Source organism: Diadema antillarum, unplaced genomic scaffold (genome assembly GCF_040938485.1).
Source record: "Diadema antillarum isolate AM-2024a unplaced genomic scaffold, OU_Dant_1.0 scf00000027, whole genome shotgun sequence".
Classification (NCBI taxonomy): domain Eukaryota; kingdom Metazoa; phylum Echinodermata; class Echinoidea; order Diadematoida; family Diadematidae; genus Diadema; species Diadema antillarum.
This window is the reverse complement of record NW_027270916.1, coordinates 3,087,532-3,111,328: the sequence shown is the minus strand read 5'-3', so window position 1 is coordinate 3,111,328 and position 23,797 is coordinate 3,087,532. Positions and strand designations below refer to the sequence as shown.

Genomic DNA, 23,797 nt, shown 5'->3' with positions numbered 1-23,797 from the left:
TAGCAAGGCAGCAGTGAACGAAGAACTGAGCGGGACGTCGGCTGACGCTGCCGCGTACGAGTCCCTCCTCCGAAAACTTGCTGAACATGGGATCGAAAAAACCAAATCGCAGATGCACAACAAACTCAAGTACATAAGATCACCCACGTTGCGAGCAGAAAACCCGTCTAGGGGAAAGTTTCACCGAGAGCAGTGTGAAACGACGGCACTCAAACTTTCACCGAGAGGTTCCCCGGTGAATTCACCGGGGAACCTCTCGGTGGTTCACCGAGACGGGCAGCGGGAAAGGGGTATTAGGTATATGGACATTGTGGAGATGATACTGGAAAACGGAGGGATTACGTTTCCGGGTGATAGATAGGACGGCACATTTCTTCACATTGAAGCTCATAAGCCAAGTTGAAGACCAGGTGGATAATTGCAGGAGGTCTTGTTGTAGTATGTGATGGTCTGAGATTGCATTTATTTCTCTGTAAATGACACAGTCATCAGCAAAGAGGCGGATATGAGACTGGACATTATCTTGTATGTCATTTATGAAGAGGAGAAAAAGAGTTGGTCCTAGTACTGAGCCTTGGGGCACTCCAGACGTGACATTCTTCCATGTGGACTTGGAACCATCAACAACCACAGCTTGCTGTCTGTTGTTGAGAAATGACATAATCCAGTTTAGTGTGTCCCCCGTTATGCCATAATAGCGAAGCTTGGTACACAGACGTTGATGGGGCACCCGATCGAAGGCCTTCTGGAAATCCAAGAAAACAGCATCAACCTGGCTACGCTTCTGGATGGTGGAGGACCAGTCATGTAGTGTAGATGTGAGCTGAGTGGTGGTGGAGAGTCCTCGGCGGAAGCCATGCTGTGCATCTGAGAGGATGTTACAGGATGCAAGATGCTTTGAAACTTGGCTAAGGACAATATGTTCCATTACCTTGCAACAAATGCAGGTTAGTGAAATAGGCCGGTAGTTTGAGGTCTCGCTCTTGTCACCAGACTTGTGTACAGGAGCTACGAGGGCCTGTCTCCATTGTGATGGAACTATACCATCATTGTAGCTCTGTTGGTATAGGAATGACAGAGCTGGGGCTATCTCATGTGCAATAAGCTGCAGGAGTCTGGGTGGGATCTCGTCTGGCCCGCTGGCCTTGGAGGGGTTTAATTGCTTTAGTTGCTTCTCCACTCCAGTCCTGTGAAAGTGCAGGTGACCTATCGATGTATAATCAGAGTGGCCTTTAGATGGGTTCTGTTCAGTATTTTCACTTGAAAACATCTCATGAAAATAGTCGTTCAAAGCCTCTGCTTTTTCAGTAGCTGTGGCACACAACTTGGATGTAGTACGAAGAGATGGTATTCCGATGTGCTCAGATCTGCAGCTTTTGACGTATGACCAAAAAGCTTTGAGGTTGTCTGCCAGACTGGTCCCGATTATGTCATTTACATAGTCACGGTGGGCCTTGTGCACAGTTTTTGCCACTTGATTTCTAAACTCTCGGAACTTCCCCCATGTGGCTGTACTATTCTGACGAAGGGCACTCTTGAAGAGGCGGTCCCTCTTTGTCATCTGCCGTTTAATTGCTGGGGTGATCCATGGTAGATGTCGCTTACCTTTGGTCATCTTTGATGGTACAAGTTCCGTTAGACATCTCGTCAGGAAGTTTGCGATGATTGTCCAGTTTGTTTCCACATCTCTGTTTCCACACCCACGTACAATAATCCTATTGATAGGCCCTGCATATAGATTATATTCTAGGCGTAGTCACATACCAACATAGACAGAAAGATCCGTCTGTCCGGAGAACTCTTTTATAATTATATTTTGCCATTAACGCTGTCCTCCATAGACAGACGGAAGGTACCAGTACCCATTGCTGTGTGGATATTCTTAACCACTGTCTCTATGGAAAATTGGGTGAGGTACCTCACCCTTCTCGATTGCGTCTAATTCACGGCCCTAGGTTGGCAAATTTAAGCTTGTATAGTGAAATCAACTATTCAAGAATACACTACACTCACCAGATTAATGAATAATCCAACATTTCGGTAGAATTTTCAACGTAAAACACACATCAACCAGCCCGTCGCGTCGTCACGTTCAAACTGCAGAAACTTACAGTATGAATCTATTAGCCAATCACATGCGAGGTAGTTTCTATGTGTTTTTTTTACTGAAACACGTACCTCGCATGTGATTGGTTTACAGATTCAAAATGGCGACTTAATACGGCTAGCGAACGTAGATGTTGCGATATGGATAAAACTTCTGCATTATAACCGAGTTACTGTGAGTATTTTGATTGCACAATGTGAGAAATTGACCCCAAATATTGCTGCATAATGTGTCATGCCATGTCAAACTTGTTTGAATGTAAAAAAGCTGTCTGAAATTTGGTTTATCATAACGTTTGATCTGTGCGCGATGCTCCACACAGGAGCTGGGATCATTGACTTTGGTCTGTATACGGAGGGGATCCATGAAGCCAGACGCAGTCTCTGCGGAACATTCCCAGACAGACAGATACAGACCGATCTTTCGGTCAAATACCAACACAGTCTTGTAGATTGTATGTAGACATTTTTTTTTTTTTTCACACCATAACACATTATATTTCACTCTTTATTTTTTTTTAGATTTTACACTGATTTTTTTTCCTTAGTAGTAAATTTTATCTGTTTACCATGCTTATAAAATTAAAAAAAAAAATAGCACCAAATCAGTAGCTTGGTAATTTATGTATCAGTCACACTATGCCATTAATTCATTAACAATTTATCTGTGTAATTTTATCCCATGTTTGCATGATGCAATGGAGGTTCCAGATTCCAAGTCACTTCACAGCTGGTTAACCAAGCTTAGCTCACCTTTCACCTGTGCTGCTGTTTGCTGTGGGGAAAGTGATGAAATTTTGGCAGTTGTCAAACACAAGGTAATGAGACGCATTTCCTAATCGCTGCACTAACTAAGAGGAAGGAATACTGTAGCTACCATTAAAAAAAAAACAGCAACAAAGGCAGGAGCTGCATGGTGGCTCTCCCAATCTTATGTGGAATAAGTACTACACTGTCCATGTACAATTACGTTACATAGTCTCAATTACTTTTTTTTTTCAATTGCATTTGACAATTGTGTCCTTTTCCTATGGTATTGTGATCATAAAGACTGGGATATATCATGGAGATGGGAAGAAATTCCGCCTACTTGGTTATATTGTGTCCTTACCTGACTTATTTCAGTGACATTCTACATTTGTATTTCTCTCTCTTTCTTTAAAACACATCAACAGCAGTGACATTTCTGATCTATTTTAAATCAACAGCAAATTTACCGATGGTCAGTAGAGTGTGCAGACCCACTCAAACAGAAGCCCCTGGTGACACTGAAGTCTCCCATTTCACGCATCTTTCGAGCCCATGACAACCAGATACTTGTCCTGATGATGAATGGCGCCCTCAGGTGGCTGGACCATGCCACAAGGTCACCGGGAACGGTGCGAGAAGGCTGCCTGGAGGATGGGGAAGAAATCCGAGATGCCTGGTTGTGGCAGCAAGGAGCTAAGGAGGAGGTTGGAACAAAGGAGCATCGACCCTGCTACGTCATCTGCCTCATTCAGGAGCAGACGGTAAGATCCACTTTAAAGGTGCATGGTCCCCGTGTTTTAGTCAAATGCGTATGCGGGTGCACGACGCAAGTTTCCTATAGAGACCTATGCTATCGACTTCTCTCGGGCGCTTACGCTTTGGCCCAGTTTCCCGAGTCCGAAGAAGTCAGATCCACTGTGTCAGTGGTCCGATCACAGTTCGGCTCATGATTCGGCTCAGGGGGATGACAGCTTTAGCAAATTTCTTTTGTGATGTCATAATAAGAAGCACATATGCACGCACCCTGGCATTACTACAGACTGTGTGATGCGTAGAGAAGACCACAAAGGCAACCTTACTTAGCAGCACCTACGCGCTTTACTCTTGATGACAACTCAATTTCGGCAATCTTCGTATCAATGCTAACGGTGATCGGCAGTAGCATCAACAGCGCCATCTACACTACCGGGACTATGCCCCTTTGATGTGGTATACAAAATTCAAAATTCTTGTCAGTAACTGTTACTATACACCTTTGTATGACCATTATTTATTTTGATTGAAGGAGGCATCATGCCATTTACTTTGAAAGTGTTTCACAACTAATTGAGGATTGAAACAGTCATCTCACAGTCAAGGTAATTATCACATGTAGAGCATTAATTTACTGCTGGTCATGATATAAACTTTCAACTTCCTTTCAAGTTTCAGTGGACACATCCACATCAAAAATTCTTTAATCCATTATCCTACATGCATTGAATTGAGGCCTTCAATAAAGAGTCAGACATATTAAAATGCAATGACTTTAACCAACATCCAAAACACAAAGGCAGCTGACTTCTGCTTAAAGCTCAGCAGATTATTAAAATGTGTAACAGTACTAAGTTTACCAAGCAAGATTTTAGCAGACATGTCTTTGGTTTGTATAGAGAAAAAAGACAGAAAGATGTGTTGAGTGTGACAATCGTGACACTGTATTGTGTCAGTAATGAATTGTTCTTTGCTGATTTGTGACCTCAAATAAGAGCTTGTAGAGTATATATATTGGCTGTTTCAATTATGATTGTAAAAGAAGGTGGCCTGTGAAGTTATGTGTGGTAGGTGTGCTTGAAGTCCAGTAATTAATGAAAAAAAATGGAAGGATCACTCTTCCTTCATTTAGTGAAATTTGTGAAGTAGAAGTACAGTGCAAGGATAAAACTAATTTTATGTAATTTTAGATTGCAAGTGAAGACCAAAGGATTTGCAAATTGCAGTTCTTTCTTCTTTTCTTTTTCAGAAAATGAAGTATAGCTTGCTGGTTCACAATGTTGGCAAAATTGGCACGGAGGAAGGAGAGAGCAAAGATGCCGTCAGGATACACCTAGAACCACCAGTTTCTGGAGAGGATGAGACTCCTGCTATTCTCTCAGCATCCTGTCTCACAGATTCCAGTGCCATCCTCTACACATTATGTGAGCTTAGTCAGCCTTCCTCAAGTTTACACTGTATCTGCAAACTGTCAGTTGGTTTATAAGCTTTATAATATCATTCCCCTTCCTCTGCAGTAAAGTGACTTGTAATTACTAAGAGAGGAAAAGACATTGTACTACATTTTGAGTAAAAACTGTGAGGGGAATTCATCTGTGCGCATGCGTTGCCTTTTGCATTATACCTTGATAGTCAAGGGAGATTAAAACAAAGATAATGTGGAATGTCTGCAAAAATCTAGAACAGCAGCACAAGGATACTTGTTGTCAGGCTGTCTTGGGTTTGTTTTGTGTGTGTATGTGGTTATCTTGTTTGAACCAAAAATATTGCAAATTTGACATTACAGTTTGGTGTTATTATGCTTTCCCCCTGTCCCTTGCTGAGTGTTTATATTTATGTATTTATTTATTTTTAGAGTTGAGTCAAAAAGATGCATTATGTAATACATGCAGTTCCAGAAACAGCAGAATTGTGGTGCTGTGTTTATTATGGTACAATGTATTACTATCATTGCTTTTGTCTCGTAAGGTAAAGTAAATTCTCATGCACTTTAGCATTTTAGTAAAACATACTTGATTGTTTTCATTTGAAGAATATTTAAAAGCCTCTTCATTGCTAAATTCTGAACTTATTCTTGAATTGGTGACAAATTTTAAGGTGATTAAAGCATCCATTCCTTTCCATTTTTTAAACCAATTTACTGAATTTGATTTATTCCATCTTATCTTCCTCAAATGAAAGATCTGCAGTGGAAATCAGCTGTGTCAAATTAATGATGACAAGATGATACCTTCTGCAGCATAATTCCCGAGAAGTTGATGGGTGAAAACTCAGTAAATCAGATTATAATGAAACTTTAACAATCTTCTAATTGTCCTTTGCAGGGGAAGGAGGACATGTGTGCTGCACTCACATACCAAAGTCAAAGCTCGAAGGAAAACAGGAGCCTCAGACATTGGTGTGTCATCTTAAATTCACTGTTTCAGGCAGTGAGCAGGAGGTAGGCTGAGTAACAGATACAAGTGTATGTGACCCGCTGCAACAAAAGGATCCGAAAGTTGGGGGAGGACAATTTTCTGAAAATGACATGCTAGTATTCCATTACTGTTCTGCTTTAATGTCAGATATAACATGACTTTTGGAATATAAAAGTACTCGTTTGCAGAGATATCAATGATTTTATTAGCGCATGTCTAGTGGTTTAGGAAATCAGCGTTTCAAGAAAGCCACCTTCAAGGTTTTCCTTCCGACGCTATCAGGATCATGGGAAAGCTAGACAGTTTTCACCGTTTGACAGTAGAAGGTATGCTCCTAGCAACCTCTGCGATGTTCATTCAAGCTTAGCCCCAGCGGCCTACACACGACCAATCAGTAGCCAGAATGCAACGCACTGACCAATAAGATCATTCCTTCGCTGCTAGGGGCGGAGTCTAGCTGCAGCGCAAAATCCAAATCTTCGGACACGTTTCTGTTCCATAGAGAATCAGAAAATCATGGCCCAGAAAAACACATTTTTCTTGCCTTTCCTTTGATCATTTAGCTTCGAAAGTTTGGCAGATGATAGAGGATACATTAGATTACAAAATTTTGTCTAAAACAGAAATTCGAACGTTCTGACGGATTTTGATGATCTCACTTCAAACTCAATTTTCTCGGCTCAGCCGTCAGTGACTTTAGGATCTTTTCGTTGTAGCGGGTCACATACAGTATGTTTGCGTGTGTTTGTGTGTTGTTTTGTTGTTTCGATATTTGTTTTGTTTAGAAGTTATCGAAAGCAGTCAGGTATTTTTTTCTTATGTCTGAATCTGTGTGTCAGCATGTTTCTGGTTTCTTGGAATAAGTCATCATTTCTGTCTTTGTTTCCTTCATTGTTTTTAGAGTAATAATTTCTAGAGGTTGACCCTGTTTTTTTAACTCGGATGCCAGGAGAATGAATATATTTCAAGAATAGGTAAAACAGATCCTTGCAATCACGATCAAACAAGTATGCATAGTAGGAAATACATAAAGAATGTTGAACCTAGTTCAAATTCTTAAAGTGGTACTGTCATTGATCCTTTGTTGTCCTGCAATAAGTAATGCTTACTATCACCGGTACTACCCTTAATGTGTCTGGAAAGTATAGTATGACATGATTACCATTGGCGTTAAGAATATTTCATGTTATTTCTTTCTATATGCCTGTCTTTGAAACCATGCCTTTGTTTCATTAGTTCATATGATCATGTGTATTTTTAATGCTCCATTTCATATAGATGAGGATAGCAGCTATCAATGACAGACTTGTTGCAATAGCAGGTTCCCAGAGACTGCCCTCTAGTGGTGAACACAAAGGTATGCAATTTTTCACCTATGCACTGACTTTATTTCTATAATTTATACCTCTTGTATGCCATTCATTCTTTACATGTGACATGAATTGTGTGCAAGGTTTTGTAGTTCTTTCCATCAGAGGTGGTAATTATATCATACAATTTCTGCTGTTTGTATGTTTCAGGAAATTTTACATGGTTCAGGTACATCATACAACAGCTCTAAATAGCATATTGATTTGTCATCAGCATAGTAGACATTTTATAGCGTTTGAAAACTGACTTAAAAACCCTGAATGAATTACAGTTATACCTCGACGGGCAGAAGGTGATGTGAAAATTGAATCACAAAGCCTCATCAACTATTACAAAAGTTTGATGATGTATCTTTCACTTTGCTCTGTTGTGGCTCATGCAGGAAACAAATTGCATTTCAATCAGTATTATAGCAACTTTGGCCTGTTGTCTGTCTTAACAGTTCACTACAGAAGTGATAACACCATTTGTGACCCTGCACCTCAAAACAAACAAAAAGTCGCCAGACATGAATTTTTAGTTAAGACCATATTCTGAAAGCACAGACTTCAAGTTTTAAAATGATGTATAACTCAGATCAAATGGACTCTCCTAACCTATCTAGATATTGGAAAGAAAGCACAAACTCAGGAAAAGTGTGAACTGAGAAAAGAGGCTCTGAAGTACAGTGTCTATTCAAGCGCTTAATCTTTACCAAACCGTGCTGGCTGTGCGATGAATGGGACAAAAAACAGGAAGTGAACCACCAGAGTAACAACAATGAAGGGATTATTAGATTAAACTGAAATTAAGCGTGCCTCATTAACACATTCTGTTCATTCTGTCCAAAAGTTATAAGAGTTGAAAGTGAAGAGTGTGGACAAGGTTTTTCAGAAATGATAAAGGGATTCTAAAGACACACCTAATCACACTATTTTACCAAAAATGTTCGAGATAAACTGCTTAAAAAAACACACTTTCCTGCCCATTTCATGATGCCAAATTTTAGCATAATGTAAAAGAAGACCCGCTCTTTCAGAAAATATGAAAAAATCAAGTTCGGCTAGGTTGACCCATTTCACTTATTTTCAGTCCTCACGCAAAATCAGTGTGTGCGACTTTATGTTCGTTTTGAGGTGCACGGTCACATTTGATGATGCAAATATCAACTCATTCTTTTTTTTTTCATTTTTCTTCTGCCACAGAACATGACATAATGTATTGGTGAAATGTAGTCTGTATCAAACTATCATTTAATTGATGAGCTCGAGCTCTCTCTCACCCACGTGCTTATGAATTCTGTAGACTTTCAGCCATCCTCTCATCTAATCTACATCTATCTAAATTTTCTATATATAGCAACCCTGTCCGTATGGGACACAACCTACGGCACTTTGCAGGCCCAGCGTTCGCTTGTTGGTGAAGAAGAGGAAGGTCTTCCCTCATTTCTGAAAGTTATCGCCGGCCACATTTTCCTCGCAACAAAATCAATCGTGAGCCTGCACAGGTACATTATGCTTGATGAATTTTTAATAATCTGTCTAATTTGGTGACCTAGGAACCTAGGACCTTGTTACTATTACTAATATTTCCAATTTTTCAGATGCTCTAATGGTCATACTTTCAACCTCAGTCTCATGCACATTCTTAACCTAGCAGCAGATTTTGTTTCTCTTTTTTTTTCTTTGTTTTTGCTTATGTACATGTCCATTCTATATTTTTTTTTGCTTTTATGCTTTTTGTCCCCGCCGAACGAGTTCGAGCAGGGGACTATGAAACGGGCTCCGTACGTGTGTGTGTCCGTGTGTCCGTGTGTCCGTCCGTCCGTCCGTCCGTCCGTGTGTCCGTCCGTGTGTGCGTCCGTGTGTGATCAAAACGTTCAAAATGCTACTCCTTCGCCATTTCTAACCCAATTTTGATTCTGTTTGCTTTATATGATAGCACTACATGGGAGCTTTGAAACTTCTATACAGAATTTCAATTGTGACCTTTGACCTTGACCTTTGACCTATATTGTACATTTTGCTTCAAAATGCTACTCCTTCGCCATTTCTAACCCGATTTTGATTCCGTTTGCTTTATATGATGGCACTAGGTGAGGGCTTCAAAACTTCTACACAGAATTTTGACCTTTGACTTCTTTGACCTTTGACCTTGATTTTTGACCTATATTGTACATTTTGCTACAAAATGCTACTCCTTCGCCATTTGTAACCCGATTTCAATTCCGTTTGCTTTAAGTGATGGCACTAGGTGAGGGCTTCAAAACTTCTACACAGAATTTTGACCTTTGACTTCTTTGACCTTTGACCTTGATTTTTGACCTATATTGCACATTGCCTACAAAATGCTACTCCTTCGCCATTTCTAACCCGATTTTGATTCCGTTTGCTTTATGTGATGGCACTAGGTGAGGGCTTCAAAACTTCTACACAGAATTTTGACCTTTGACTTCTTTGACCTTTGACCTTGATTTTTGACCTATATTGTACATTTTGCTACAAAATGCTACTCCTTTGCCATTTGTAACCCGATTTCAATTCCGTTTGCTTTAAGTGATGGCACTAGGTGAGGGCTTCAAAACTTCTACACAGAATTTTGACCTTTGACTTCTTTGACCTTTGACCTTGATTTTTGACCTATATTGCACATTGCCTACAAAATGCTACTCCTTCGCCATTTCTAACCCGATTTCGATTCCGTTTGCTTTATGTGATGGCACTAGGTGAGGGCTTCAAAACTTCTACATAGAATTTTGACCTTTGACTTCTTTGACCTTTGACCTTCATCTTTTTACCTATATTGTGCATTTTGCTACTAAATGCTACTTCCGGCGGGGACATATATTACGCACCGCGTAATTTCTACTTTTCCTTGTTACATTTTAATTTGCTGTTGGGGACCTGTCTGGAAACTATTCTGATGTAGGTTGCAGGAGTAGAATTATCTTCTCACTTAATTTGGAAAAAAAAATGCTTGGTGTAATAGGCCTGTTTGTGGGTTTACTTCTTTGTTCTACATTTCTTCATCCTCCATATCTTGAAAGTGACTCAAGGTATTACCATGAAACTTAGTACATATCTATACAGATGCATGTTCTACCAGACAGTGATTCTCTGGGGAATTTTAGGGTCATAGAGTCAAAGGTCCAGGGTCAAAGGCCAAGTTAAAATGCAAAAATTTTACTATTTGATACAGTATTCATCGCATAATCGGGCATCTGATAATCGGGAACCTCGCTTAATGACATACGCTTCCCAGAAACATTTCCAATGCATGTTATTTTCACTGGATAATCGGGCGGGGACCTCTGATAAACGGGACAATTTTTCTTCAAGCGATCTTTGATTTTGTTGATATTTTACACAAAAAATCTACCAAAATACCACAACAATATTTCAAAGATTCCCTATCAGTTGTCGTTTACATCGAACTTACAAAGCAAGCTTCGGACTGGTGTGTTTTGACCTCCGTCCATCCAGTGCACGTACATGCATAGCCACGAAAAAGCTGTGTATAAGTATCCATGCCATTGCGAAACACATGCTTTCGCGAACATTCTTCTCCCCTACATAAGCAAAGCCATGTGCTCGCTTGCAATTCCTACTCACATCCAATAAAAAACATGCCTTGCTCACACAGCTCAGGCTGTGTATGTTGTTTAATCTCAGTCATACACTTTGAGGGCAAAGTCCAAATTCCTCGTCTCTGAGTGTTTGAACTTTCAATACACTGTGATCTGTGTGTACATCACAATTTTCCTCAGTTGTGAATGAGCTAGAGGGTCGCGCCGAGGGGTAGTGTGGTTGTGTATTCATGTACATGTACAGTACGTTAGTATGCATGTGTGTGTGTGTGTGTGTGTGTGTGTGTGCGCACTACATGTACATATCGTATGCCATTAGTGTATGGTGAGTGCTCATGGCGAAATCGGGCACCCCGCTTAAAGGGGCCGTGTTTGCTACTCCCAACCTGCCCCGATTATGCGATGAATACTGTAGTAGAATTACACTTTTTCTCCATACCTTGCAAGTTAGTTTATGGGCAAGTCCAAGATAAGGTCCCCTCAGAAGGCAAAATTTCATCTTTGCTCAATATTGACATATTTGGTATCATTTTGAAGCTTATAAGTTGAAGTTTTGATTTCCATGGAGGAAAAAATTATATTATGTAAATTTATGCAAATTTCAAGGGCTTCATTTGCATAAATGTAAAACACAGCGTTACGTATGGGACATTTATAAAAATTCATATTTATCCAAAGGAAAGCAAATGATATTTGATTAATATGTGGACATAAGAAGTTCATCATATAGTTTAACTTGGTATGAAAATTTAGGGATTATGCAAATGATTATGCAAATTAGCTCGTGTCCTATCATGAGATGTCCCATACGTAACAAAATGAGGTCATTTTTTTAGGTTTTTTCTGAAATTGCTAAGGTTATTTGAATGCCCTTTTGGAAAGTTCTGATTTATTGTTTAGAGAAATTAAATACCATAGAAAAAAGAAAAAATAGTAAAAGAAATTTTTTTTATAAGGCATTGAAATAATGTTACGTATGGGACAAATGGGTTACGTATGGGACATCCTCATATATATTGCATGTGAATGCATGTAGCTAGCTGGGAAGGTCTCTCTGTACACAAATGGTCAATCATCCTGAAGAAAGCATCCCAACTTTGTAGCTACTTTTTGAGTTATAGACACTTGAAACAATACATGAACTTGACTGAACAATTTTCAGAAAGGGGGAAGGGAAGATGGCAAAATACACAATGAAAATCAGCATTAAAGGGATGGTATAGTTTTTGTAGAAATGGGGATTCAGTTTTCAACATTTTATGAGATGACTGGAAACCAATAATATGAATTACTAAAGAGCATACAATTGTAAGACTATAGGAATTCAAAGTTAATTTGATGGAGATCCAAATTGAAACGGTTGTGATATCAAAAAAAAAAAATAAAGTAAAATGATTTTTTTTAAATTGCAAGTGATACACAAATTGTCCTTATTCAGTTTTCAATAGCAGCCACAACAAAATTAATGGGTACATACATACTGAGGTGTGAATCAAATCAATGACCTGACTGCTAGACAGACATCATACATCTACTCGATTACTGGAATTCCACGCAGCAGGTATTGCTTATCTATTGAAATTAATATTTCTTGTGTCAAGTTGTTTTTTATTGAAACTAAATGGCAAACTGCCCTTCTTCAATGGAAGTAAACTATTCAATTTTTTAGTAGTAACTATCCTGATAAAAAATAGGGCATACATACTCGGGTTAGTCATGAAAAATATAGAATATGATTGAATATGATTATGATGGTAGATATTTGGGGGATATTGTTCCCTTGACAATCTGGATCAGTATTTGAGTAATTTCAACTGATTCCACCTCAATAATTATGCAAAAATTTGTTTATGGGTATTTTGCAGAATTATTTTGCCAAATACCCATAAACATGGTTCTCCACACACTAAACGAATGGGGGACAAAGGGCATGCATACTCAGATTGGTCATAAAAATATGAAAATATGATTGAATATGACTATGATGGTGAATATTTGGGGAATATTGTTTCCTTGACAATCTGGATCAGTATTTGAGTAGTTTCAACTGATTTTACTTCAATAATTATGCAAAATACCCATAAACATGGTTCTCCACACACTAAATGAATGGGGGACAAAGTGTCCCATACGTAACTGTCCCATACGTAACACGTCATGTCTGTCTTTAATTAGAACCTGTAATTAGAGCTTTTTGCCTAATGACATGAAACTTACCTGTGATAATCTTGAGTGTTGTGACTTTCATCACAGTGAGTTACAAGTTGTAGAATGAAATACTTTCAGAGAGTTTTGAGGTTGAAAAAAATGTTCAAAAAAACAAAATTTTTCTGGTCCCATACGTAACGGCACATATTTTCTCTTCTAGAATATAATTGTCAAGGTCATTTTTCTCAATTTTTTACATGATTATACTTCTCCTAGATATCCATCACCATGATAAAGTTCAATATGATCAAAGGCCATTAACACTATTTTTCAGGTCATAAAAGTCTCTGAATGTCCCATACGTAACGCGCGTGTTATCTTGGACTTGCCCTTATGCATAGACTAATAAAAAAGATGCATACACAAGCATGATTACATTTCTTTTCTTTTCTTTTTTTCTGGTACAAGGCTACAGATGTGATTCTAGCAGTGTCCCTTTCGTAGCTTAGCTGATGCAGAGATAGGCCTGAACATTATGTCTTTTAAACTTAGTCATATCAGGTTTTGTTTCGTGTGGAGTTGTTTGTTTGTTCTCTTGAAGGTTTGTTATAATCCAATCTACCATGAAATGTGAAATGTAGATTGCAGAAACTTAAAAACACAGCAAGTATCTGTGATTGGCAGTTACCAGGGAACATTGTCAAAATGAAGCTTGATTTCCTGTTTGTCAGGTATGAGGCCTCCGATATGACCCTAGCAGCATCCCTTGGTAGCCTAGCGGAGACGAAGGAAGGCCTGGACCTACCAGTCTTAGTCCAGGCAGGAGACTGGGCCTGCCAGGAAGAGACTTCCAAGGTGGTAAAATCTTACACATTTAACCCATTTCATACTGAATTCTGAAACCCCCATAGACTTAGTACAAAGACCACCAGGTTCCAGTACGAAAAGGGGTAAGACATACAGCCAACCTTGCCTAAGTCGAATCTATTCGGCCTGAAGAAATGACTTCGACTTAGAGAAAATTCATCTTGAGAGGAATTCAAATTGATAGAATATAAAGAGAAGAGGACTTGAAAAGACCTTCGACTTGAGGTAATTATTCGACATGTGCGAGGTTGAATTAAGCAAGGTTGGCTGTATACCTTTTTTTCTCCCTTATTTCACATACAGTTGTTATCACTTGACATTATCTTTGTGGCTTTTACTTGGTACTGTAAAAGTGGAACATTTTTGTGCAAGTTATCTTTGCTCTTGGCAGGGTGAGATGAATTTCACATGTTTTTTATTCAGTAGTATCAAACTTTTATTAAATATTGTTACATTATAATATAACTACATTTTTTTTTTTTCTGTGACACAGAAACCAAGACGGAAATCTGGTGTGACAAAAGAAACAGCAAAGAGTGGAACTAAACTTACAACACTGGTGCAGAAAGTCTGTGATCAGACAAAGGTAACAGCTATTCAAGTTAAACCTCTGTGTCAGGGTCTTTGGACAGTGTCTATAGTGCTATGGCATTTTCTGTTCCAAGTACATTGTATATTCAAATAAACTAGTTGTTTGTAGTTACACTACGTACAGGATGATTACACAAAATTTTCCTCGGCTGTGATGTTTGCATCCTGCATACTTGTTGAAATTGTTAACTCTTTCTTCACTACTAGCAGCTAAACTACAAGAGATGTCAATGGAATTTTTAAACCAGTGGTCCTAGAAGAGTTACTGTTGCACTACAATCAAATTGTTCATCTGCACTGTTCATTTAAACTGGGATTTCCAGCAGTGTTCCATGTCTGTGAACAATTTTTAGATTTCACACCATTTTACATGACATGATGTAGAAGATGACATTGATGTAATGTGAATAATGGAACCTTGTTCTTGATTCATTATACCATGAAACTTTCAGGTTTTACAGATAGGGCCTATATTGAGTGTGCTTTCACTTGATTGCATTTATATGTCCTATTGTGTGCAGATTCACAGAAGCCTATGTGTGAGTGCAAGCTGATGTCAATTTTCATGTCTATGCCATTGTAATGCATTTAGTCTTCGATGATGCACTGCAGATGCACTTTGCTGTTTGTTCCAGGAGGCCAGTTCAGTTGTTGTTGTTGTTGTCGTCGTTGTCGTTATCGTGGTTGTTGTCGTTGTGGTTGTCGTCATTGTCGTCATCATCGTCGTAGTTGTTTGCAGTTTTTTGCATCTTGTCAAAAAAGGAACCAAAATTAAATCAATTCATCTGGACTTACTGTTTTACTTCCTAGAACGGTTTCACGTCCGATCCTGGACGCTTCATCAGCTCGTCTGATTTGATGGCGGGAAGACGTCATTGCTAATTGGCGCAGACGCACTACCGACGTTATTGTTCGAAGTCAGTCGCCAAGGAATTCTCCAGATGACAGAGCTGTACACCCGGGAGAGGTTGTGTCGCAGTCCCCCACCCTTGTTGAGGGAGGGGTTTTCAGAGTTGAGGTAGACGGCTTCCCGGACCCCCCTCTCAAACCACCGAGGCTCCTTATCTAAGATACGCACATCTTTGTCCTTGAAGTTATGTTTGAAGGTCTTCAGGTGGGAGAAGACGGCCGAATCGTTGCCCAATGTACCTGGTCTTCTATGTTGATATAAGCGCTTATGTAGCGGCTGCTTGGTTTCGCCAATATAATTCTCTTGGCAACCCTCTCCTTGACACTGTATGGCGTAGACCACATTGCTTCTCTTTTCCTTCGGTACCTTATCTTTTGGGTGGACCAGTTTCTGTTTTAGTGTGTACAGCTCTGTCAGTACAGCTCTGTGTACAGCTCTGTCATCCGGAGAATTCCTTGGCGACTGACTTCGAACAATAACGTCGGTAGTGCATCTGCGCCGATTAGCAACGACTTCTTCCCGCCATCAAATCAGACGAGCTGATGAAGCGTCCAGGATCGGACGTGAAACCGTTCTCGGAAGTAAAACAGTAAGTCCAGATGAATTGATTTAATTTTGGGTCCTTTATTGATCGTTACCTGGATGAATCACAACTTACACCATTTCATCTTGTCCAACCTTTCTCTTCCAAATGTCACAGACCAATACAGCAAAGAAGTTTTCATCAGCTGTCCAGGAACTTTTGAAGTCATTCCAGGATTGCGTACCGGACAGCTCGGCCCTGACCCTGGTGCTCAAGTCAGTCGTAAGAAGAATTGAGGAGAACACTGGGTTCTGGAGTGAGAAAGCACTGCACGACATCATCGCTACTAATGTGCTAGCAGCAAGGTTAGACCATATTCCATCAGTTTACATATTGTGAATGGTCATGAGTGTGATGGTACAAGTTTTCATACAAGGTGAAAGATAGAGGCATGCTATTCAACAAGGCTAAAAGGAGTTGAATAGTGCACCTCATCTTTCACTGAGTTTGAAATCTTGTTCCATTGCACGAATAAAGACCATAAACTATTTGTTTTATACGACTGTTCAGCTTAGACGTCAGCAGATGTAGTCCACACAGATTTTTTACTTTAGCACAGAAATGGCAACCATTTTCCATGAAAGGTGAATAAGTATCTGCACAGTCACTGTTGGCTGTGTATGTACATACACGAAACGGATGGGTTATAGTTTAAAAAATGAGTGACAAAAGTACCCGTTGTAATTGTCGAGTGCGGGCGCAAATGTTTGTTTGTTGTGGCATCAGAGCTGTGCAATAGAACAAAATCTTGGAGTCAATCATGAGTTAAACATGGGAGTCAGTGGAAATTGGTGACGTGGGCCATGCACCATCCATTTTTTGCTCAAACAAAATTGCACAGCTGACAGCCACAGTGTGCAGTGGTACTTATAACCAGAGACTCCAACCCCAAGCACCTTGTGATCTGGAGATTCTCCCGCCTAAAACCTCAAGCAAACGGGAGACTCTAAGTTGATGAGCACGAAGTGCACATCATAAGCATGAAGCGCGAAGTTTCTTGCGGAAGACGGTCCAGGGCGAGGGCCCTGGAAGCTCTAGGGTTCTAGATGTCTATCGTGCTATCCAAGGCTTATTTTTAAACATACGATGGCAATATTAAAGTAAGAAATCCTTTCCAATGGGAGACACAGAGCCAAGGCGGGAGAAATTAAATTTCGAGCGGGAGAATGGGAGATTTTGCAAAAGTGGACTTTCGCCGGGAGATCTCCAGTCGAAAGCAGGAGAGTTGGAGTCTCTGTATAACTGAATGACACATGATGGGTAATCAATCCATAGCTAAATTTTTTAGGTGTTGTATAATGTGCTCTGTCTTTTGTCTTTCTGTCACTTTGTCACTACCTGTCTGTCTGTCCGTCCGTCCATCTGTCCATGCCCCTCTAACTCCTTCTCTGTTGTTTTTGCCTCTGTCATACCAATCCTAGCTCCTGCCCAGAGTTTGTTGGTATGCTGGCCAGACGAGGGGAAGTCTCCCTGCTGCTGGACTGTCTCTCCTTCATGCGAGACTTCCCAGAACTCTCCCTGGTCCAGTGTCTACAGGTCTTCTTGAGGTGAGGTCTCTCAGAGATTTGTCTCTTATTGACTGATTTGGGTTCGTTGAGGGCAGCAGACAATTTGTGGTACAGGATGCAGCCATTAGCTCATTTTGCAGTGTCCCAGCTGACCCCCCTCCTCTCCCCCACCCCCTGGTAACATGTTTATCGCAACACTTGTAACAAAGGTTCGCGCACTAAGCAAGCATTTGCGCACTCAGTATGAGATGCCTATGGGCTAAAGCAACCATGCATCAGTTTTTCATTCCGTGCGTGTGAGAGGGGTGGGGGAGTGGGAGGAGGGGTCGGCTAAGACACCGCAGTAATGGCTTGCCCATGCCAAAAATACACATAGGGCGTCACAGAATCGGTCAATACCTTAACTCTCTATGTGCCACGTTCGCAGGTCCAACTCAGTCAAGCCGACTTCGCATATTCTGCTCAAACGCACTAATCCCCCTATACATAATCCAATCGATAAATCGCCAAATGCCGCAGTGCAATGAAAGCGTTTCTCACGCTTCCGTTGCTCTCAAATAAAACTTGCATTTCATGTTGTGATTGACTATCAACAGGTGTTCTCTACTGGATTTTAGAGAAGTTTCTAAGTTCCTGTCATTGTTTTGTGTGCAAAAGTCATGCCCTTGCAGTAATGTAACTGCTGGTCATGTGAAAGAAAAACAATCATAGATTTGTCATACAATAATACATCAAAGCAAAGATTGGCATATTCTTTACATCTTTACTCACTATTTGCCCCAGCTCAACAGAAATCTAAAGAAGTTACATAGACTTGAAAAACAGAACGTTTTCTCAAAGCATGAAACTGTTAGTGTCTCAAAATAGTGTGGCACAAAGGGGATTTCCACCATGGCACATGAAGAGTAAAAACCACTGTTTACCATTGGGAACAATGATTAAAAAAATTATTTGAGTTATCACATTTGATGCATATGTGTAGGTCAGCTGTATCACAAAACATCCGAACTACCTTATAGAAATCTGGCAGTAAGACCTAAGATATATTAGGAGATATCACTATTTTTCTCAATAAACCATTAAAACTGTAGATGGATAATTCTAGAAACAAGTTTGATAAAATTATTGTTCACTTTTCGTATACTATACTTTACTCTGATTATACCGATTAAGATTTTCACATTGGTTGTTTCTTTATGTACCTCACATTCAGAACTGTTTCATTGCACTAAAACTGCATTTTTGTTTCATCTGCAAATGGTAGTTAGTGCTCTTTTTAAGATATGCTAAACTGTATGTTTGTGTATGTACATGATCATGTTTATTTCTTCAAGTACTCTTTAGATACTCGTATCTATGTTTTGATGAGAGTTTTGTTGACTTTGTCATAGTGATTTCATTTGTACAAGTAAAATAATAAAACAATTTGAAACTGAAGTGAAAAAAAAAAAGTTTGGGGTATGTCAGTGTTTCACACAGATTCCTGTAACTCTGCCTTTTATTCTATTATGAATTTGGGTGCCAGATAATTATGTTATTTGCCTATCAGTCATTTCCTAAACTTGTATCGGGACTAGTGCAAAAGGGAGAAATCAAAGCATATGGCCTTTAATACAAACAATAGCAACCAACTAGCCATCTTATTAGGCTGTAAATTTTTGGTTTATAAGGTTTGAGTTAAACATTACTCCCCATTACCAAAAAGGTAGTCAGGTTGTCAGGACTTTGTTTTGTTTTGTTTTGTTTACCAAATTTGTGGTATGAATACTTGTGCTCGGAATTTTTTAAAACATATGTTGAAGAAAGGTTGGGATTTTATCATTCTTGCAGTATTGATGAAGACAAACTTTCAGCCATGGACACGTCAACAGAAGATAACAACATGGTAGTCTCAACCAGCAACCCTGATGAGGATGTTATCTCTGTTGCTAGGAGACAACTTGTGTATCCTTTGACTATGAGAGATCCTTATGGAGCAGAAGCTGAGCCAATTATGCTCTACAGCTGACTAGTTAGCCAGGCATGGTGAATAGTTAAATAAAGTGATTGCCAGTAAAGTACAAATAGTGGGAATGGTGATGCACTCATGAAAAGCTTGCTGTATGTACACCAGTCTGCAAGAATGCGGTCCATAAGCAGTGGCGGATCCAGAGGGGGGCGCAACCGGGGCACGCCCCCCCCCCCTTTATTTTTCGTTAAAAACAAAAGAAATAAAAAGAAAAAAATGAAATGAAACCCGGAAGAAATATTAGTCAAGCCCCCCCCCCCCCCCCCCCTTTACAGAATTCCTGGATCCGCCCCTGCATTTAAGAGCATTTTTCAATGTATGAAACATAAATACTGACACACATACAACTGTATACATGTAAGTGCAAATACTATACAATGATGATGCATGTACGAGATGTATGTGTGATATGCATGAAATGTTGAATAGATCTGTCTACAGGGGCCGCCTGTCTACAGCGACAACTCTTTGCATCTCCCTTGGATGTCTGCCCTAGACAGGTGTGAACGTATGTGTTTCCTTGACAACCCTTTCAACCCTCAGAGACGAAGCTCTGTCCAAGCCATTCACAGATAGCTTCATGCTGGATGCCGTCAAACACTTACACTTCAAAGAAGTTGTTGTGAGTATACATGGACCATTTGAGAAGTTTTTGACAGTAGCGAGTCTGCACTTTTGTAGGTATGTAAAATTGCTATAATGGTAGAATTATTTGCCCTTGCAGTGTTAGTAGTCAAAAACCTTGCAATGTATCATTTAAAAGCAAATTAAGCTGCTTGTTCCACTTTAATCAAATGTGAACGGTGCTCATTGACCAGGTGATGTGAAGCATACACAAATTGTTGTTGGGGTAGCAGCATGCATGCATCTATAGCAGTCTGCAGGATATGGCTGCCGAAGAATTTGTGAAGATGAGTGAGTGCCGCACTGTTCAGCAGGCAAATTTCCTGATACTGCACTGATCAACACATTCTTGTTACATCTTTGTTTCAGCTGCTCCTGAAGTATCTTTATCTGCTACTCACCAACTCCTTCTCAGGGAAGATGGGAGCCCATTCTGAAGTCAGCATGGATAATGTAAGTTTTTCTTAAAATACTAGATATATGTGTCCAGGTGACCGTGTTAAAATGCTCTGTATATCTTAAGATGTAAGTATTTAAGATAAGAGGGAGTTGACACATCCACAATGGCACATCAACTCAGAAAACATGATGGTAATGATGATAATCAATGATGATAATGATGATGAAGAAGATGATGATGCTGCTGCTGTTGCTGCTGGTAATATTTATGATGAGAACAATGTTAATGATGATGATGTTATTGATGATGATAATGATGATGATGATGAAGATGATAATGATAATGATAATAATGATGAAAATAATAATGTTATTATTACAAAAACCTTTAAATCTCAAGTTGTAAAACTGCTGCTCAAATTGGCAATATTTGGTATCTCTCTCTCTCTCTCTCTCTCGTCAGGTTGTGGATTGGATTGGCGTGCTGCTAGATGCCCATTTTGCCCAGCTGGTTCTAGTTCCGGATGTCCGACCCCTAATTGCCAAATTGCAGGAGGCTGTGAAGCAGCAGGTAATCATGTGTATTAGTTATACAACGTGTAGGTGACTCCCGTTGATTATAACGAAGTCCTTGGGACTAGCAGTTGTGTTGTGTTATACCTAAACAGTAGGGCCCTAAAGGATACAAGATATATAGATGATAATTTGGGGACCTGATTTTTTACTTTGTTGAGAGGAGATTTTCATTATAACTGTTTCTTTTAAAATATATTTATGTATCTAACGGAAGTACACTGCATTTGACATTAGAGCAAGTCAGTAAAGAATGCTCTCTGGTTGATGTACATGTATCACTCTGTGAATGAAGCAAAGTGAAAGGTTAAAGCCAATTGGTTCTGTGACATGCACACTCTACTATTGATGGGCAGATCCTTGCTGTGAATCCTAACCGTGCAAGGATTTATGTAGTCAATTCGTGACCCAGATAATGTTCGATAAAGGTACAAGATTGAAGCAATTCATCTGAACTAATGTTTAAAATTCTGAGGATGGTGTCACGTCCGATCCTGGATGATTCATCAGCCCATCTGATTTGGTTGCGGGAAAACTTTGCCCATTGAGGCAGACGCACTGTTGACATTAATGTTCAGAGTCTGTCGTCACTGTGTACAGTCCATTCTGGAGGAATTCTCAAGATTTCAGAGCTGTTCACCTGGGAGAGCTTGTGTCACAGTCTCCCACCCTTGGTAAGGGTATTTGATGGACAATAGACAGTTTCCTGGAAACCCCCCCCCCCCCCCCCCCCCCCCGGGAGGGTTGCCAAGAGGGATTCAATGTGCAACCAAGCAGCCACTACATAAGTGGTTATATCAGTGTTGAAGACCATGGACATTGGGCAACGATTCAGCCGTCTTCTCCCACCTGAAGACAGCTAAACACAACCTCACAGATAGAGATGTGTGCATCTTTAATAGACAAGGACCTTGATGGTTGGGGGGGGGGGGGCATCTGGGGAGCCATCTACGGATCACTGTACGTAAACAACTCTGAGAACCCCCACCTTCAAAAAGGGTAGGGTACTGTAGACTGCTACACAACCTCTCCCAGGTGTACAGCTCTGTAATCTAGGGAATTCCTTGACGACTGACTCCAAACAATTTGTGTCAACAGTGAGGATGACATTGACCGTGCATCTTCATTAATCAGCAAAACATTTTCCTGCCACCAAATTAGACATGCTGATGAAGCATAAATGATTGGACCTAAAACCATTTTGGTATATAGAATAGTAAGTCCAGATGGCAATTAATTTAGTTTTCTATATTCAAGGATTTACCAACTCTGAGAGGATGGATTCACATTTTGATGCTCAAGCAGCATGGAAGTGCTCTTCATCCATTTGCCTTTCAGAAAATGCTGTCACTATCAACGATTGATAGTGCTACATGTCATGGGGAAGTCATTGTGTTTATGTGCTTTGAGGACCAATTTCTTAAGAAACTGCTCTAGAATAACACAATATTGCTCTGTGTGATATCGACTAGTGGTCCAAATGCATCTATAGGGCCTACCGAAAGTATGATTTAGTTTTAGCCTAGATTGTTTTTTCGTAATATCAATAATGCTGCTATATTGACAAGAATGTGTTTCCTCTCTCGGTCTGTATTTCTCAGGTTGCCTTCTCATTGGAAGTGAATGCCATTCAGAATCTCTTGCATCACGCCAGCAGCCCCAAATCTCGCGTCAAATCTCAGCCCAAGAATGCATCGCAGTCATACAGCATCGAAATCCTCAAGATATGAAAGGCCAGGCTAAAGGCATGATGTGACTTACTTTTGACGTACAATATGCTGTGTATTTATTCCTTTCTGATCTTGACGTATGCCTCATATCATGTGATGTCATCTGCCTCTGAAGCTTACCTCATGCCATGATCAGTTTGAAATTTGATAACTACAATTAAATCAAGCCAACAATCAACACTCTTCCCTAATCTCGTAATGACCTATGAAATGTTCTTCCAGTTAGAAAATTTCAAAAGGCAGTAACACTGCTTTTCATATTTGTTGTTCATCCTGGTGTTTCAATATTCCAGTGATGACAGAAATATATTTGATGCAACCCTCTAGCACAAATTGCTCCTGCAACACTTTACAAGGAGAAATGACAGGAAAATGAATGGAAGTATGTTAAGTCTTCAGATATCTCCTAAAAGTTGCAGGAGAGGGTACAGTTCCAGCATTTAAGAAACTGATACCAGAGGTGAGGTGTGTAACATCAGAAAGCATTACTGAGCCTTCGACTCAGGTGAGCTAACAATAAGAAAAAAAAATATGAAAAAGAAAGTAGGGGCTACACGTATTGCACGAGTCAAGTTGGATTTTGTTAGTAAGCGGCTAATTAGAGACTACCAGAATCGATTATAATCATTGACATCGTTCTCTGTGAAATCAGTGCACTACTTACATCGGAGACTATGTTCGCGACCTCGACCGACGTACTTTTCAACTCCGATTTCTCATTTTTCTTACCTTTTCGGCTTTCTAATTCCATGAAAACTCTTTGATATGGGTCAATTTAGCATCTCCAATAGCTGCACAAAATTTTATTGACAGACGGCGAAGCAAACGGTAGGTGTGCATTTCTACATGATTACCCAAAATGTTTCATGAAATGCCCCCAGAACAACCAGCTGT

The 23,797-nt window shown here is 39.9% G+C and overlaps 1 protein-coding gene across 1 annotated transcript; it reads left to right on the top strand.

Moving 5' to 3' along the window:
- Positions 1-2,804: 2,804 nt before the first annotated feature.
- LOC139735290 (nucleolar protein 11-like) lies at positions 2,805-22,903 on the top strand. The gene is made up of 15 exons (XM_071646050.1): positions 2,805-2,924; positions 3,315-3,617; positions 4,859-5,033; positions 5,934-6,049; positions 7,305-7,383; positions 8,736-8,883; positions 13,842-13,965; positions 14,471-14,563; positions 16,179-16,366; positions 17,483-17,608; positions 19,400-19,513; positions 20,121-20,199; positions 20,571-20,654; positions 21,064-21,171; positions 22,775-22,903. Exons 1-15 carry the CDS (start codon positions 2,805-2,807, stop codon positions 22,901-22,903), a joined length of 1,986 nt encoding a protein of 661 aa, XP_071502151.1.
- The last annotated feature ends 894 nt before the right edge of the window (positions 22,904-23,797 follow it).